General features: G+C 27.4%; 1 protein-coding gene across 1 annotated transcript in view; it reads right to left on the minus strand.

Moving 5' to 3' along the window:
* Positions 1 to 3270: 3270 nt before the first annotated feature.
* Positions 3271 to 19648, minus strand: part of LOC107441971 (cell adhesion molecule 2) — an 87312-nt gene continuing 70934 nt past the window's right edge. Inside the window, exons 6-7 of the mRNA XM_016055390.4 lie at positions 8089 to 8269; positions 3271 to 3660 (exon numbers count right to left, since the gene is read on the minus strand). Coding sequence (XP_015910876.2) covers positions 3560 to 3660; positions 8089 to 8269 — 282 coding nt within the window. The 3' untranslated portion in view covers positions 3271 to 3559. The remainder of the gene's footprint in view (positions 3661 to 8088; positions 8270 to 19648) is intronic.

Here is a 19648-nt window from a genome sequence, read left to right on the forward strand (position 1 = left end):
TTTTTGTGACTAATTTTATTTATGATAATTTTCTTTTAATCTGAAAATACTTAATGTTCAGCAAAAATATTTTAGAATTTTTTTTTGGTGTAACAGCGCATTAAACTGGCTGTTAAAAAAATGCATTATTATTTTGTCTAAATTTAGGATTACATTTTATTTTTATAATATTTTGATGTTGCTTGTCATTTGGTTTATTTTATTTATTTTTTGAATGAAGTAATAATTGTTACTTTGCAGACGAGTTTTATTTCAGAAAATTAGTTTTAAATTTTAGGTGAAATAATTGAAAAATTCCTAGATTATCAGAAGTCTTAAGAAAATTTAAACATTTATATTCAATAATTATTTGCTCTTGTTTTCTCATTTTGTTCCTCTTTATTGCACAGCTCAGAAAGCAGTGTAGTATGATTGTGCACAGCTTTGATTGCCTATCTCAAGAATATTCATTATTTTTAAAGTGAAATACAGTTTAATATATCTGGTTTTTATGTTTCCTACTATGTTGCTTTTATGATGTTTTGAATCCTATTTTAATTAATTGAAATGTTTTAACTTAAATAAAATATAAAACAATAAAATATTGTTTAGCAATATTAAATTAGATGTTATAAAAGTTCTTTTTCGCCTCTTTTTTTTCAAGCTTAACTTGATAATAACATGTTAAATATAACTTATGAATGATCAGGCCGAATGCTCAGTCACCCTCTTCCTGAAATGGATGATTATAAAATGTAATCGGTAGGTAGCACTTCATTCTTAAGTGGTTATAAGTTTTACTTTAATGATCTAATAAAGTTCAAATATTCTCAAAAGATGTTTTAGTACTGTAATATGGGGTACTTCTTGAAAAATTTCAGAACACAATATTAGGAAGATTGTCAGAGTCCTTCATTGTGTTTACTCACCAGTATTTAAATGATAAAAATTCGTTGTTTCTCTATTGCAGTAATTAAGTGATTATCCAAACATGTAGGCAGTTATTAATGATGGTAAAATTTATGTCCGATTAATATGTGTTAGAACAGCACTGGTTTTGTTGGTTATTGCGCAAGAATGAGTTTGCTTTGTTACTAGGATACATTTGCCTATTTTGCTCTCTGTATATTTTACGTTTATGGAAATATTTTACTTATCTTTCAGACATAAATTTTCTTTCATTTAGCCATTGTCATATAACCGAATTATCTTACATCACTATTAAACTTTATACCATCAAATGCATTTTCCCCCTAACTTAATATTTCATTTATTTCTCAAATTTATATGCATATTTAATAATTATTCCTTTTCTCAATAAATTATGATTTTTATTTTTGTATCATGACAGTCATATATCAGTCTATTTTTAAAATCTTTTTCTTAACAGACCAATTTCATCAAGAATTATTATTCAAGTTATACAACTGAAGATCAAATTCAGTTTTCTTATCTTTCTTCCTTCAGCCATTTTTACATTATAGCATAATACATTATTGGTTAACTTTAATTCTCTAAAAAATGTTTCCTTTTGCCTCACATTATAAATATCTGTGTTAGATATCGTGTGTTTGGCTTGACTTTAGGCTAAATTTATTCATATAAAGCACCAATAATGGATCTCTATATTCCAAAGCATATATTAATATTTATTTTATTTTACTTGGGTAGGTTAGTTACAAGGCTACTACAGAGCTGATTGTGCTCCGGGAAAAATTTGGATTTCTGGATTTTTTGCTAACAGTTATCCGAAAGTTTCCGGAGATCGAAGGTCCAGGCGTTTCAAAAAATCATTGATCACAAAAGTTGCTGGAAATCAAATTTTCAACGGTGGAACTTAACACAGTTTATTTTATTTGTTTGTAAGGGAGAGTCAGAGTGATACTTTATAAGTTTTTATTCATGATTATTTATCAGATGATTTTTTATCAGTAAATAGTTATTATGATCATAAACTCAAGAAAGAAAGATATATGTATTTGTAAATTTTAATTACTTCTCCAGGTCATCATAGGTATGTGTAAAATTTTAAATATATTTTAAGTAAACAAAGAAATATTGAGGAAAAGGAAAAAACCTTGTTTAAATTTTTTTCAATTTGAACTTTTTTTTTTTTTTTTTTTAAAGCTTAAAAATTTTCCAGAATTTTGACTTGGGGCTCACAATCACCCCTGCTACTAGGAATTCCAAAAAATTTGGTTTGCTTTGCCCCTCAGCCTGACTCTTAAGAATTATTCAAAATTTAAACAGATAAAATTATTTCTTATTGTTAGAAGCTTGTCTTTCACCATCATGGTTGTTTAGTTTAATATCACTATTAGAAACTTTGAAGGATTACAGGCTTATCAGCGGCCACCTTAAGTCCCTTTCATTTGAGGGTAGTATTAAAATCTACCCTAACTGCCCCAGGTGCCACAACATGCAGGCTTCCCCCCAACATATCCTGGACTGTCTTGGTCTGGACAAAAGGGACATTCTTAATAACACACTTATGGTGGCCGACTTCCTCCGGGTGATGAATTTCATGGACATTGTTTAGCCCTGCTAATTTTGGGGATAAGGAAGAAGAAACTTTGTTAAAGATTTTGTGGCACTACTTATATTTTTCTGCATACTTGCAATAAAAATCTGCAGTTTATTAATCTGCAGTTGTCAGTTGTACTGGTTTACTTTTTGTTATCGTTATTTTAAAGTTTTTCATTCAACAATATCTTCAACTTGAAAAACAGCATTGAAATCTTCATTAATCGACCAGTGATTTAACTTTTTTGAAATGCTGACAACGAGTCAACACTACGCAATCAATCAAATCAATTTTAATTCAACAGCATTTTGTAAAGTAAATTTTTTGTGTGGAATCATTAAAACCTTTAAGAAAATTTAAGCATCCTTAACTTAAATAAAACTTACCCAAGTCTAATTTTCCTAATGTTAAGTTTTTTTCCCTTTGCATTATTTCTTTTAAAATTTATTCTTCACGGTTAATGGTTAATTGTTTTACTGTTGAATTTTTGATTGATACAATTCATACAAAATACTAAAATTTATTCTTCACGGTCGCTAATTGTTTTTGTCAGAACAGTTTGAAGCTGACTCCAAAACCTCTGTGCTGGTGAACTGACCAATTAGTTCTATGTCCAACACACTAATTATGTTTGTGTAGCAGGGAGTGATAGCCTTTATCGAGTAAGAACTGCACAAGAATGTATGATTTGACTTAGAAAAATTCCTATTTATTTTGCCTTCCAAGCTGTTTGAGGCCTACTGTGTTAACATTTAATACAAGAAGAAACAAAACAACAGATATTTTAATGAAATTGCTTATTACAAGGACGACAAATGTTACAATGACTTTTTATTTAGATAAATTTTTACTTTGAAACATCAAAAGTTGGAGGTTCTGTTGAAATCAAGTGTAAAAGAATGTTGCTTTTTTAACGTTTAATTTTGATAAAATTTCGTAACCTGATTATGTATTTCATAGAAATGTGAGATATAAAAGTAATTTGTAGCAAATATAATCCATACATTCATTTTAAATGGTAAATTTATGTACAATCAACACTAAACAGATATTTTTTCATTGGAAAAAGTTTCCTGAGAAAAGTAATTCTTGTAAAATGAATCCTATGGTGAATGTAACCAAAGTTAGCCAGGAAGTACAATCAATATGAGGTTGACCTGTAACAAAAACAAAACAAAAAAGAAAAGTTTTAAGTCATAAGGCAGTTTTATATTTCTCCAATCATGCAGTGTTTAGAAATAATGCTTAAATCAATCATTGAACCAACTTTTACCCTGTTTAAAAAAATTTAGCATATTTGAATTGATTACTAGTGCAAATCAGGAAAATCTCACGGGGTTCAGTGAAAACCCATTGCTGTTTGTGCCTTTCATACCAAATGTCCATAAAAATTGTTCAGTTCTTGTCATACAGATGTGAGACGTTTAATGCTATCGCAACCAGTTAAATAATTTTGTAAAAGTTATATATAAATATCAAAGCATCAAATTGTCTTCAAAGTATCTGGTATTTATGTTATAGTGCTTTTGCTAATTTTTAAAAAATAAATAAATTATAAGTATGTGATATTTTAAATAGTGTATAACGGTACTTACATATTATGCCCACTGTGGTATGAGCAAATTTGTTAGAAGCGTTAAATGGATTTATTCTAAATTGTTAAGATTCTTTTGAACATGTTGCTTTAAGGATTCAATTTGAAATAAAAGGGCTGTTTTCTTGCGATTGTGCCAGATAATATTAATGTAAGTTTCATGTACTAAGCAAGCAATTTCTTATATTCATTCAGGATTTAAGAGCCAGTTTTTTAAAGAATCTGGCAGGGTTAAATGCCTGACATTTTTGATTTTGTAGAAATTTCAAGACACGTTCTTTATGTAAAACTGATAGACGCATGTTTTTCTCAATGTTTTAGGTAGTCAAAACGGAAGACTAGAATTTTGGAGAAAAAAAACATCTGTTTACATGTGGTAATACTGTTTGTGAGTGAACTGAGCATTATTTTGTGCTCTACTACATTCATACTAAGAACTAAGTGCCAAATACTTTCAGTGGACTTTCGCATCGAAGATCAAAGGACATTAAAAAATCTTCGAAATAAAGTTATTCTCTTAGACTTAGTCCTTCAAAATCTACTTGTGCCAACAGTAAAACACAAAGGTATATATTTCTGAGAATACATAGTAATGAGTAGTACCTAAAAAATCAACTTGTGTGTTGTTTACATTTGGCATGACTTAACAATAAGAAAGAAAAAACTGAAACTTTTGCACAACTTTCAAGGTCATTAACTACCTCCCCCAAAACTAGACTAGTAAGAAATTGGCTGGAAAAGAAGCCTTTAGCACGTTGACTGTCGCACGCTTTTTTACAGTGAAATCTCATTCAGGCCACGAGTACCTGTGTACGAAGCGTATTCGGCTAAGTACTCCCACCGATATTTTAATAAGGCGAGAGGTCATAATACCCTTAGCTATCTAGGCACGTGATATATTACCGTTGTAATTTTTTACTCTGAATCGAATGAAATCACTAAAGTCGATATACCTAATAGGTAGTAGTTATTTAAGTTTTAGATAGTAAAGGTGGAAATTCTGTCATTCATATTTATTCGTATTTAAAAGTAAAATCAGAGCAAGAAACTGAATTGATACTGTGCATAATTGGGTACTTGTAACTCGAGAAGACAGCTGAAATCACATGGTTGTGCTTGACGTAATAGCATTGCAGATATTTGATTTAGTTTATTATTCACGTTGAATCAATTTTCGGATAAGATTTAATTGGATACTTGTAAGCGATGTCACGCGTAGGTGTCGAACCTGATTAATTGCCGGTATCCAATTGCAGGGATGAGATTCTTCCGCGGATTCGCGGATTTCCGCTTTTTATCAGATTTTTCCCGCTAATTTCCGCTGAATTTTTTTTTTGCACAAGTTAAAATATTTATGAGGAATTTTATTTTCCGCGGAGCGAAATTATTGAAGTCCTCATTCCTCCCTCTGAAGTTTCTCTAAAAATCATTTCCTTAGGATAAAACTGGTTGACCTTTATACAGCGATGAGATTTTTTTCGCTTTTGTCTCTCGAATTTCAGCCTTTTTATCAAAAACTCAGATTCTCTAAAAGTTTCGTTTTTTTATTTATTTATAAATATCCCGTTTTTTTTTAAAAAAAATTCAGTCGTTGAAGTCAAATAATTATATTTATTTACGATTTTCAAAGAAAAACAGAAAATTCAAACTACGTCCTAGCTGCTAACCCTTCCGCATGTTTACTTATATTAGCTATTTTCCCCGATTTCACGCACAGAAAATAAGATTTTCCGTATTTTTTATCCGTCGGCGGGATAGCTCGTATTTTCGTAATTTAGACGTCGCTGCTTCTTGTATTCTGGAGTGAAAGCAAACAAAAAAAGCGAAAAAAAATAGAGGTGGATTTGCGGTGAAAATATTTATTTGCTCATTCAATTAATCTTGTAAATTTTTTTTTATTGTGTAAACAAAAAACAATTCAAACAAGCCTTTTAGAAATCCCAAGTCCAGACTCTGCAAATATCTCGATTTTTATTCACGCGATTTTAATATCAATCATCGATTTTCGTATTTACCTGATTCAAAAGTTGCGCATTGCAATTCTTATTTACGCTTTTTAAGTATCGTACATTATGACTCGTATTTACGAGATTTAAAAATCTAATATCGTGTTTTGTATTTTTGCATTTTTAAAATCGCGATTTTATTATCAAACATTTTATTATATTGTATTTACCAGATTTAAAAGTTGAATGTTGTTATTCTTATTCAGGCAATTTAAATATTGTACATTGCGATTCTTATTTACGAAATTTAAAAAACCAATATCGCGATTTGTATTTACGAGCTTTTAAAACCCTACGCGAGCTTAAAATCCAATGTCGTGATTCGTTTTTGCTGTTGTAATATCGCGTGATTTTAAAATTATGCATCTTGATCTAAAAATTACGCATCATGATTTGTATTTTCGCATTTTTTAAATTCGATGTAGAATTTGGAGACTCTAATGGTGTGGAAAGATTTTGTCAATGGTGGAAAATTAATTTTACTTTTTTTGCCCTAGGCCATATGTAAAAAGCTGCAGATTACGAAAAGGAAAAAAAAAAAAAAAAAAAATGCTAGAAAGTATGCCATTTGTTGAGAGAATTGGTGGATCAAACCAAGTTTTTCAGTTGGATTATGCCACAATTTACGTGGGAAAAAAATCTTCACAATGACGGTTGTTTGTTAACAGGGTGCTTCTCACGAATCGCTTGTTCTTTTTCTTAACAGGAATACCCCAGAAAAGGTGGGGGATATCCTCAGTAGGTAGGACTATATATATCAAAAAAGTACTATTTCATTCTATGGCAAAATTGAAGGATGTCATCAATGAAATCTGGCATAATATTGATGTTACTGTACTGGTATTGGGATCCAGGCATTAGTAAATGTAAGAAGTTTTGTAAGTAATAGGCATTGCCTATTTCCAGAGCCGGATTATACCTTTCGTAGGCCCTAGGCATAGCCGTTTTTGGGCCCTCCCCTCCTTCCCCACTCCTCCTCTCTTTTCAAAATATATGCTAAAATTTTCTTGCATATTTTTTTTAACATTTTTATTAATATGGATTTTAATTTACAACAATGAATCAAGATCGTTTGGCATCGCTCGCACTTATGTCTATTGAATACGACATTTTGCGTAATTTGGAATTCGACAGCATAATACAAGATTTTGTTGAATCCAAAAATCGCAAAAAAGTAATATATTAGATCATAAGATTCTGCAAAATAATTTATTACCGAAAAATATTATATTTTTATTTGTATCTTCATAATTTTGTGCAAAATACACTTGTTGTTTTTAAAGCTAAATTATTTTTGTCAACAAATTTTTTTCTCCCACGTTTTTCGTAGGCCCCTGAATTTCGTAGGCCCTAGGCACGTGCCTAGTGTGCCTATAGGTTAATCCGGTCCTGCCTATTTCATATATAAACATGGCGAGTATTTTGACTGTAATTGGAAATGACTATTATTTCGATGAGACACTTTTTGTCCCTCCTTTTTTACTTATTTGATTTTTTTTCTCTCCAGGTGTAGCAGGGAGTGAGTTACTCCTTTTAAATATGCATTTGGCTACATACTTACATAATATACATGTTCGGAGTTCACATTGGTTTCCTTTGCTTTTCGTCCAATTAAGCCAAAAAATTAAGATGGCTTTGTTTAAGTGGGGCACCCTGTATATATATATATATATATATATATATATATATATATATATATATATATATATATATATATATATATATATATATATATATATATATATATATATATATATATATATATATATATATATATATATATATATATATATATATATATATATATATATATATATATATATATATATATATATATATATATATATATATATATATATATATACTGTTTGATTGCGCAAAAGTTTGAATTCATTAATGGTGGTTTATCTTTTTTGTTCATAGAGCTATCAAGATAAATTGAATTTGGATAAAGAAAATTTTGACTTAAGACACTGAAAACTTACCAGATGCTCTAATTTCTTTTGTGGTGGCTGATGTTATATGATTAATAGTAGCTACACATTTTAATATTACTTTCCCATTATGCAAGACATCTGGTTTTAATCGGAACCGCAGGGCAAGGCTTGTACTCTCCAGTTGATCAGAATAGACAACCGTTTCTTGATCATCGAGTTTTGATGGAGCCTGGAAAATAATTGAAGTTTTGAAAACATGATTTACCAAAGTAATACTGCCCGAAACAACTTTTTCTAAACTGAATGGCTAATGGACTCCACCGATTTTCCGCTTTCGCTCACCAACCCTTGAAATTGCTTTCTCAGCGCAAAATAAAATAAGATATCCTGAATAGCGTTTATTCGAATGATCGGATTTTATAGAACTAAGCGCCAAACATAATGGCTCGAAGGGTTGACCTTAAGCATGCAAATTATTAGTTAGAATATAGAATCAGACAAAAAGAGTGCTTTCTCTGAATATAACTCTGAACTTTCTTACTGATACCTGTTTTTCGAGGGATTTGGATTTTTGATTATCAAAATTTGGGGTAGTCGCTATTTAGAAAATATGGACCAGATAGTTTGGTCAGGAGAGAAGGAAGTCGAAAAAAAAATCATTAATCGAAAATTTAGGTCCCTGAATGTTAATTTCACTTTTCGCTTATTTCACTATATTTCGAGAATTTAAGCAAATCGAAAAATTTTTGCACACAATTTTAAATTAAGTTTGTCCAAAGATAATTCACGATTCCTGGCAAAATATTATTTAAAAGTTTTTTTTTTAATATTTAATTTATTAAGAGTTGAAACCAATTTCAATAGTAAGATACATCATTTTTAACAATCTAATTTAAGTGACAAAATACAAAGTTTGATCAAATCAATAGTCAATAGTTCTTGAGAAATATAATTGTAAGCATATGGCTTTTTAAAACTTGTCATATAAATTTATATAGTTTAAAGTGGTATAAAAGTTTGCGTTTACTTTACAATTCAATATGTTTTGACTCTTATTAAAAAATAATAATTTAAAAAAAAAGCATTGAAAATCTTTTTACTTGGAACTATTTTTATATAAATGAATTTTGTAAGTCTGTTGAAAGAAGCAAATGTTCTGGGCGAGAAGCGTCTTTCTAAACCTAAGAGCTCTAATTGCGTTCTTTTTCGCCTAGAGCAGACATATCTCGCTAAAAGTGGCTGCTGAATAAGGCTGGAGAAGAGATAGACTCTATATAGTTTCGATTTAAGAGCCTTTTTATTATTCTGGTTGTAAATTAAATGGATGGACTTTTTTTAATTGTCTACTTTGACATCAGAGTTAACAAATTGAATTAAAATAGTGAAAGGAAGCAAAATCATTATTTAATTTCTTTTACTTTTCTTAAATTTTTTTTTTACCGATAATCAATTTCTGTTTTAAATTTGTTTTAGCGCTTGGTATAATACAATCTAATGTAAAACTCTGACCTTAGTTTATCAAAAACGCACGGGTTAAAATAGTACCGAGTTTAAAAACGTTTAATATACATTTAAATGATGCGATCTATGTGAGTTAATACTTGATACCCATTTCAGTCAGATAAAAGTTAAAACATTTTTCCAATATATAATATTTAAAAAAAGTAATTTTTAAAATTTTTACTTTAGTTTTATGTTTTCCTATTTAAGTTTCGATAAATAAAGTAGTGATAATATAGCCATTAATTTTATTCGCATTATTTAAAAAACAATATTAAATTCCGGCACTAGTTGGAATTTTGAGCACGATACCTTGTTGGAAGTAGATAGAAATTTCGATTTGCATTAAGTTCTCCTTAGACGTTGAAATTGCTAAAATAAATCTGTTAAGAGCTGTTCGGAAAACGACGGATACTTGTATCCTCATCCAACACAGAACTCCAATTAAAATTTAAATACACAAGCTAGTCAAAAGGTGTGGTCAAAACATTTAATCACGACAAATTTCAAATTAAATAATAGAGACAAATGCTGTTTGTGTTGGTCAGAAAAAGATTAAAACTTATATTGTTCTCAGACGCAAAGCTGCAGTTGAAATTAGAATACCCAAGTTATTCGGAAAGTGATTGGAAATTTTGACTAACAAAATTTTACATTTATTAATAAAAGTCTTCTTGTAGCTGTAATGATACCAATGAAATCTTCATTCAACAAAGGTAAAAACTGGGATATTATTATTTGACATAACTACTTATGCAAAACATCAAATAATTAATCATAATATCAAATTAAAAACATGTGTACATAAAAAATTATAAACTTGAGGTAGTCACATGAATTTGCATTCGAAAATAATTAGATTTCATACTTTATGTTCATTACAAAAAAATGAAGGCAAGAAACTAAAATAAATTCATTTGATATCTTATTATATTAAATTAAACAAAATATAACTTTTTTTTTCAAAACTTTTTTTTAGACATATTGCTCTGGGTACATCCTAACGAAGTTACAGCCTGTTTTTATGAGTTTTTTTTTAATGATTACTGCCCTACCTGAGTCCATACATTGAAAAAAATATTTATGTGCCTTTAAATACAAGGTTGTTGAATTGCTTTCGGGTATGTTTGTAAAATTAGTTGAAAAATTAATTAATATCTTACAGGATGTACGCGTTTTCAACCTTTTATTTATACACCTACAATGAAATGTGTCATGATAAGTTATTATACTTCTTAAATATAACTCGATAAGATGAAAAATTTTCCGAATGTGTAAGCATCGCTGATGAAATCTGTTTGTATTCTGACATATTTGTTCCAATTTTGAAATTTATTCTCTTTTCGAATTTCTGACCCACAACTAATTAACTCGACTAACGAACTGAAACATACTAATTTGCATTTTCTAATTAAAAGTAGCTTCTAACGCTATATTGCAAGTTACAGCGAAGAAAGATTTATCAAATAAATCTGACGCGATATAGCAGCATGTATGTCATAATTTAAAAGTGTCCTCATGCGTACGTGATGCGTGCATAAGATAGTTTTTCCCCCTTTTCTGATTAGTTGGAAACAAGGTTTGATTTTATGAAAAAAAGTTTAATACTGTATAAAAATAGGATTTTTCAAAATTTTGAAGTTTGTGTTGATTTTGTTAAATAGGCAACTGTCCCCATCTATTTTTAAAAAATCAGATTAAGGAAAAAGAGTAACTTTCTTGAAACGTCATTATTCTTCATTCTATTCTTCCCATCTCCCCATTTTGTAATCCTTTTATATATATATATATATATATATATATATATATATATATATATATATATATATATATATATATATATATATATATATATATATATATATATATATATATATATATATATATATATATATATATATATATATATATATATATATATATATATATATATATATATATATATATATATAAAGGAAAATAGTTAGGTCAGTCAAATTTTAAAAACTGATTTACCTTATACTATATTAAATTTGAAAGGTTGCTTCTTTAGATTACAATTAGTGATTGATTGTGTTAAACGGATTGTAATGTAAAATCTGAGGAGACTGATCACATTTTCTGATTGTAAAAGCAATTCATCCTTACACATTTTTCCTGAAATCCTAGTTAATGATTGCAATAAAGATACCAATAAAAAAAAAGTATAAATAAATATAGAGAAAGTAGAAAGAAACGAAAATTAAAGTAAGAAAGAAAGGAAAGAAAATTTTGGACATAAAATAAATAAATAAATAAATGAGAATAACAAGAATGTGTAAGTAAAGTGAATTTAAAGAAGAGAAAAAATAGACTAAAAATAAAGATTTAAATTGCAAAACTGAAAATAATCTTGAATTTTCTAAGATTCTTGAGACTGATTGTGATAACGTGGGGCCGCATTGTCAAGATCCTGTTGACGGAATTATGCAAATTTAAGATAATGAAAAAATTCCCAACCTCAGGAATTTTAGAAGATTTTTCAGATATTTTTGCTAAAGATAAATATGATATAGAGACAATAAGTATTGAACCTCAAAAAGTAAGATTAACATCAGACTTACAAGTGTCATTTTTTTCGTTGAAATAAAAATTAAATACTGAAGTCTTAAACTTCAGAATAACGATCACAGTGTCAATTTTTTTTTCTCCAAACAAATCATACAATACTGAAATAAAATTTCAGATTGAATTTTTTTGATAAAAATTTTCAATTTGTCTTTTTATGTCTCATATCACTTGTATTTTCATATTTTTCTTCCATGATTATGAATATTTGCATATTTAAAAAAAAATTATAAATTTTATCATCCTGATTGAAAAGTTTACTTAAATTGTGTTAGTGTGAGGAATAATTACTTCATGGTGAATAACCTTATTGTGATTTTCGAACAAATGACTTTGATAAACTGATAAAATTGAAGTCACAAAAACTCTTAAATTTGCTGGTAGCGCTACCAGAAATTTTTTTTCCTATAACACTTTAATTATGTTATTATTTTTAACATGCGTACAAATGTGTGTTTTTTATAATTCATATTACTTTATATCTTGTTAAAAATTTGATTCTTTACATTTAAATTGTACTTCTATCACAGGGAAAAAAGTTTTGCAAATGGATAATTTCTAAAAAAAAAAAAAAAAAAAAAAAAACTAGATAATTGTTAAAAAAAAACTTCGGGGAGGGAGGATGTAACGTGGAAGTTTCAATTAATCTTTTTATGTTATTCCTTTTCTGAATATCCTTTTCTTAATTTATTATTCAAAACGAAATGCTTTCTTACACTTTTAAATTCACATCCTGTCTTTTAATTTATTTTTAGCTCAAGCATGCATCAATTAAAAGCAAGACATTTTCCCCTTTGCTCTTTGTAGGAATCGAGCGACCTATTTAATAAACCAATTACAATTACTAAGATTTCCCTTATTCCCTAAAATGAAACATTTTACAGATTAACTTTGCAAGATTATCCCTAACATATAATGAGGAGCATAACATTTCGTGACCACTCTTTGATAAACTTTCTCTGGCTAATAATAAATAAATAAATTTTGCACCCTCCTTCCCTGCCTAAGACCTGTTTTAATCCTGTTGACATTTGTTATCAAGATTTTATTTTTAATCAATAATGTATTCATATATATATATACACACTGGCTGTTGCCCGCTTGGAAGTATACTGCTGTTGTAGTCTTTGGTTTCAATTTTCAAGATATGTCCGAGATGTTGTCCAATTTCTCTACGTATTGAATTTTAGTAATAATTTAAAATCTGTCCGGCGGCTATTAAATCACGCAAACCACCATAAGTATGAGTTCGGGACATTTCAGCATAGTACGTAACAGAGGTATTAAAATTATTACCATCTCCGACGTGAGATAAGATAGAAAACGAATGCTAAATGATCAATTAAGAATATTTAACAAAATAAATTTAAATACTTAGCGTATAACTAATAATTTAACACGTAAACAACCTAAAATAATGCGAAAATCGGTGGATTTTCAAAGAACTTTTCAACCCTTATTTAACCCTTTTTTGAGTCGAATATCGAAATATTCTTCCTTAGAGTTAAAAAAAAAATTAATTTAAATAAGTTATCATGTTCAGGTGTTTAAATGAGTTTTATTACATATTCCGGCCAGATAATGCTACTCTTAAAAATTCACATTTTGGAAAGATGAATTTTTCTATAAAACAACACTCTGGGTTTTAAAATTGATAGCGTAGAAAGCAGGTTTTTATATAATTGAACATATTTGACTGCTTCATCTCGGTGGACGAGTTAACTCGTCTTCCAGAAATACTAACTGAGTGTTGTTGTGCTAGTGAGTATTGTTATTGATTGCCAGAAATTATATTTTTTTAAAGCAAAATAAACACTTTTTAAAAGAGTTCGCGTTTTTTTTAGAGAAGTGAGGTAACTCTGAGAGCAGAAGGTAGGACATAGGCACTCTATTGTCGCAATAAAGTGTTAAGGTAAGTTAACAAAAGCCGTTAATGCAGATTGTAAATGTTAACAATTTATAATAAATTTGAGTCATACAAATAATAAGAATTATAATACAGTTTAAAATCTAAATATAAAACTTTCTTTTTTAAAACTTTGATGTTTTTCCCATTACTTTGGGGTGCATTGTACTATTTCCATTAATATTTAGCAAAAAATACAAAAATTATGCAGGATGTAAAATTTTAAACGATAAAAAGCGTAAAAACGCAAAATATCAAACTATCATATTTCAGATATTGTTGTTAACGTAAAAACTAATGTTAAAAAAAATTGCGACATTTAAGTTAAATCTATGTTTTTGTACGAAAATATTTCTGCAAGAATTTCAAATTTTTCCTTTTTATGTGGATTGATCTAGAGTTATAAATATTTATAATCGAGCCATTTGAAAAAGTCTTTTTTTTATTTTTTTTTATTTCAGCTACTCTGCTTTAGAGAAACCGAGTGAAAAGGCTTTTTTTTTCATTATTATTTTTTTTAAATATTTTATTTAAAATAGCTATTTAGAATTCAATATTACTCTTCCAGAAAAATTATTTCGAAAATGAGCATTAAATAGTTCTCATGGCTTAAGTGATTTTCGAAAATTCTGTTATATTAAGAGAAATCACAGTTATAAAACAAAAATAAAATATGAAGCAAATAAAGCAAGAAAAAAAAACACCATTAAAGATGTTATTCTTCCGCATTTTCTTATCTCATGCGTCTTCATTTTACCAGCCAATACTTTAGTTTTAATACTAAATAGAATTTTGGAAATTCTTAAAAAAGGTCTAGGAAATCTCTTTCATTTTAATATCCCTTTTTGTCTTAAAAACGATTTTCTTTACTTCTTCTCACGCATTTTATTCTCTTGTTTGATTTTTATTTGATTTTCAAGCTTAGTTTTGTGGATTTAATGAGGAATAGTTAATTTATTTATTTTTTCAACCGTCGTTTGCTGTTTCAGTTAAATTTTTGCATTACTTCTGACAAAAATACTAAAAAAAATAAATCGTTTTAATTTAGAATTTTTTTGTGGAAAAGCAAAACTGCTTTTCTTGATAAGAATATTAAAAATTCTTCCTAAAGTTCTCATTAAAGTAATTTCCGTTTTGAAGTAGTGCATTGAAAACAAAAGTAATTAACTTATTTAGAGTTTTTAAACGCAATTAGATTTCATTATGATTTCAACTAGCTTTAAATATTCATAGAAAAATTTAAATAAACGGCTGCTACTTTTTAATTAATGTTGTTTACATAATTATATTTCCAACTGAGTTAGAGATTCTTGTTCTCAAACTTCTCACATTTTTGATTGCTTAAGAGGTAAAATTTTTCTTTCTTTTAAGTTATTAAGTTGGAAGAGTAAGTTGAGAATTTGTTTAAATTTAAATAATTTATAATTGTTTGCTTTTTTAGTTTAATAAGTGCTTATTTACTTTAAACAATTATTTGAAAAAATGATTAGAAATTGAGCGAAAAGTTAATGAATTTTAAATTTTTTCTGAGTTTTAATTTTAAAACTTTTATTCAAGCTTATATTTTTAATTAAAACAGCAATATTTATTTAAGAAAAATTTATCACACTATATCGTTTAAATATCGTAGTTCACGCACAAACTTTTAAAAGTAAATACTGAGCGTTGTAAAGAATTGCTTATTCAGATTGAACTAGTTTTGAATAAAAATATTTTTTAACTAACTCATTCAGTTAAGTGACAACCTGAAAGCTATTTGGAAACTCTTTGCATATTTCTTTGTGGTTATAAATCAACTTTTAAATATTCTAAATAAATTTATTATTATATTCTATTTAAATTATAGTTAATAATATTCCAAATAAATCTATTATTAAGTTTATATTCTAAATAAATCTATTAAATATTTGAAACTAAGGCAGGCGATTATATTTTACACTTTAAATATGTTTTAAAAAATTTGTTTTAACGAAAATTTTTTCATCTTTTTGCAACCAATGTAGTATTAAATAATAAAATTGCAAACGATATTTTAAGTAAAAGATTTTGAACTGAAGCAGACGATTATATTTAACACTTTGAGGTTGATTTTAAATAACTTTCCCGCTTTTAATGTAGAAATGGAATTAGTATAAGTTCACTAACCTACTTGGAGAAATTGTAATTTGAATGTACTAAAAACAGTGATAATGATCGTTAGTTTAATTACAAAATTTACAACAAGTGTTTCATTTAAATGCGGGATATTTCAGCTGCGTATATTTTACTGAAGCGAAATGTTTACTGTGAAGCATTGTCAGAGATAGGATGCTTTAAAGATAAATAGATAAATAAAGTATGCTTTGTTAAACTTATAGTTCATTTTTTTACAGTTCTATTAACATTTGTAATTAAATTTAATTTGAATTCAGTTTTCATTATACAAACAATATATTCCACAAAGACTGTTTTGAAGCTGAAGAAGCTAATAAACCTTTCCTCGGCGTCTTCATATTTATAATACTGGTAAAGTTGTAATATTATATATTACTCAATAATGGGATAAGTTGAATTAATTTTTCAACTAAGTTTTCTTGGAATTATAGCATTACTGTAATTATTTGGAACAGTGTTTAAAATTAAAAAAAAGGAAGAACGGAAAAAACTAAAATAATCTAATTACATTTATTCATTTGATTAAGGGAAATATTTATTGGCCGATTTCAACTTTTGATTGATTCTAGCTAAACCTCACGTATGGAAGAAATTCCACATTTTATTGTTATAAATTATGGGTTATATATAGATAAATTAAAATCTCTTAAAGTTGCGATAGTTAAGTTTTATATGTTCTTTTTTTTTAAAAATTAGTTCAGAATCATATATGTAGAATCTCATGGTTAATATTTGGACAGTGACCATTGAAAATTTCATATCTTTTGCAATTTTACTAGTGAAGTCTTATCTGATGAAATACCAACCAACATAAAACATTCAAGTCTTTTAAAATTAAGAGCTAAAAGCGATTTCAAAACATATGATAAAATAAAGTTTATGCTTTTTCAACCACTAACTCTCGACTTCGTGGTAGCATGTCAAATTTGATGAAGAGCCTCAGAGCTCAAATAAATCTTTTAGGCTAAATTAAGCCTTACCTATTGAAACGCAGTGCTATAAGCGAAAGCAGAGAGCACGCCGCACTTTATTATACTCATACTCATAAAGTTTATTTCAAAGAAAAGCAGTTCTAAGTTTCGATGTTTATTTGGCACCTCAAGTTTGCAAAAGCTGTAAATCACAATGAATATTAGATTGATAAGACTCATTATAGATGCAATCAGTCAAAAGTGAATAAATGTGAAAAAAAATTATTGAGGAATAATATAGGTTATAAATGAGCAAAATCATATAGAGCATTGTTACAATGTTAAATTTTATACAGGAATTTTATAATTTTATAGAGCGGTGTGTTCTTTATAAAAATAAATTTCTTCTACCGACAAAAACTTATATATTTATTATTATTATTATGAAAGAACACTCGTTCAAAACGCTTAACCTAGCAGGCATTACGGCTCTACCTCGGAGACGGTTTTATTTTTAGTTTATCATACAAAAGTTTTTCTTTATACGGCTAACAGAAGCCTCTTTGAAATCACTTGAGAAGAAAAATTTAATAAAGATATCTCTATAAAAATGGAATTTTCTTTATATAGAATAGTTTAACATATAAACTTAAAATATATTCACTATCAAGAAAGGTTACAGTGACATCAACCTGAAAGAGATCTTGTAAGATACATAATTCATCAAAAGTCAAAGCTTCGTAAGATAAGATAAAAATTCATTTCTCAAGTGGGTAAACTTATAGTTTTTGAAAACAATAAACAACATCAATTTTCACTTTAAAAAGTTAAGAACCCTTAACTTTTGAAAGCCAATTTCTATCTTCTTTTAGTTTCAATTTACAAAGAATTATTGGGCATTTCTGTTTGTTTCATTTAATCGGTTTGGAGACATACAATTCTATATGAAAGTTTCATATAGCAATAAATAAGAGTGAAGTTTACAATTTCTTATATCAAAATTTAATTTTAGAGAAATTTCAGCAGACGAACTATTTTTTATTTTCCATTTAAAAGTGTATTAAATAAATAGTGGAAAAGTTTGATTTTATTGGTTCTTCTTTTTTTGTTCATGATAACCAAGTAGCATTTTATTGTGTATACATGTTATTCCTATTATTGTTTTGAAATCGTGATTCTAAATTTCTTAAACAAAACACAAAGAATAATTAAACTAAAGTTATAAAGCTTATTAAACTTCTGTTATTTTCATGTATTTACTTATTTGTTAAATATTTATTAGTCGGTTTTAGAACATTATTAGATTTTCCATCAACGTAAATTTATATTAATATTTTAAAGCAAAATGTTTCTTAAGGACATATTGATCAATGTCAAGACATATTTGATGTATCCATGCTGTTCTTTGCTATATTTTAGAGAATGTTTTTTGTTCGTGATAACCAAGTAGCATTTTATTGTGTATACATGTTATTCCTATTATTGTTTTGAAATCGTGATTCTAAATTTCTTAAACAAAACACAAAGAATAATTAAACTAAAGTTATAAAGCTTATTAAACTTCTGTTATTTTCATGTATTTACTTATTTGTCAAATATTTATTAGTCGGTTTTAGAACATTATTAGATTTTCCATCAACGTAAATTTATATTAATATTTTAAAGCAAAATGTTTCTTAAGGACATATTGATCAATGTCAAGACATATTTGATGTATCCATGCTGTTCTTTGCTATATTTTAGAGAAGCAAATAAGTTTTATATATTGAATTTTAACTTATACTTTTAGAAATTACCGTATAAAATTATCATTTTGAAATTAAGAACCTTTTTTTTTGTCTTCTATTCTATAATTTCAAAACAAATTACTCTTAGAAATTAAGCTTATTTTAAAATGAATTACTTTTTATCTGAACGTTGCTGATTATAATTTTAATGTTAGGTTAAATGTTATTACAGCAAGTTATCATGACTCAAAGTCATTTAATTCATCATACTCAATACCAATAAACTGCATTATTGAAAAATTACTATGCATTGTGTTTTAATGAGCACAGATACATTTTAGAGTGTGGAGTGCAGTGATTTTAATGGTTTAGAATTTTTTCAGTGATCTTTTTAAGGTATAGTTTCCCCGTTTTAAGGCATATTTTCATTTTTTTTTCATTGAACAATCCCAAATAAAATATTTCTGTTTAAAATTACAACAAAAAAAATGCTTTAGAAAATTTTTTAAGCAGGATTAAGTTTGAAATTAATAAGTTGTTTCTTTTTAACAAATATTTTGAGTTAATTTTTGTAATTTTTCAATATTGTGATATAAAGAAGGATCATTCCTAAGAAATTAGTTAAAAATAGTATTTTATTATTATAAGTTAAAAATAGTATTTCAAATAACTATTAAATTATAATTTCTTTAAATAAGAAACTCTCGAAATTAAAAACGTTCTGTGTTCCTAATAGAATAATCAAATTACCTTGGGAAATAGTATGGAAATCAATAGAGGGTGTGAAATCATATATTACAATTTTCTTAAATTCATAGAGCAGA

Source organism: Parasteatoda tepidariorum, chromosome 3, assembly GCF_982258835.1.
Source record: "Parasteatoda tepidariorum strain Cologne lab strain chromosome 3, Ptep-v5.0, whole genome shotgun sequence".
Lineage (NCBI taxonomy): Eukaryota > Metazoa > Arthropoda > Arachnida > Araneae > Theridiidae > Parasteatoda > Parasteatoda tepidariorum.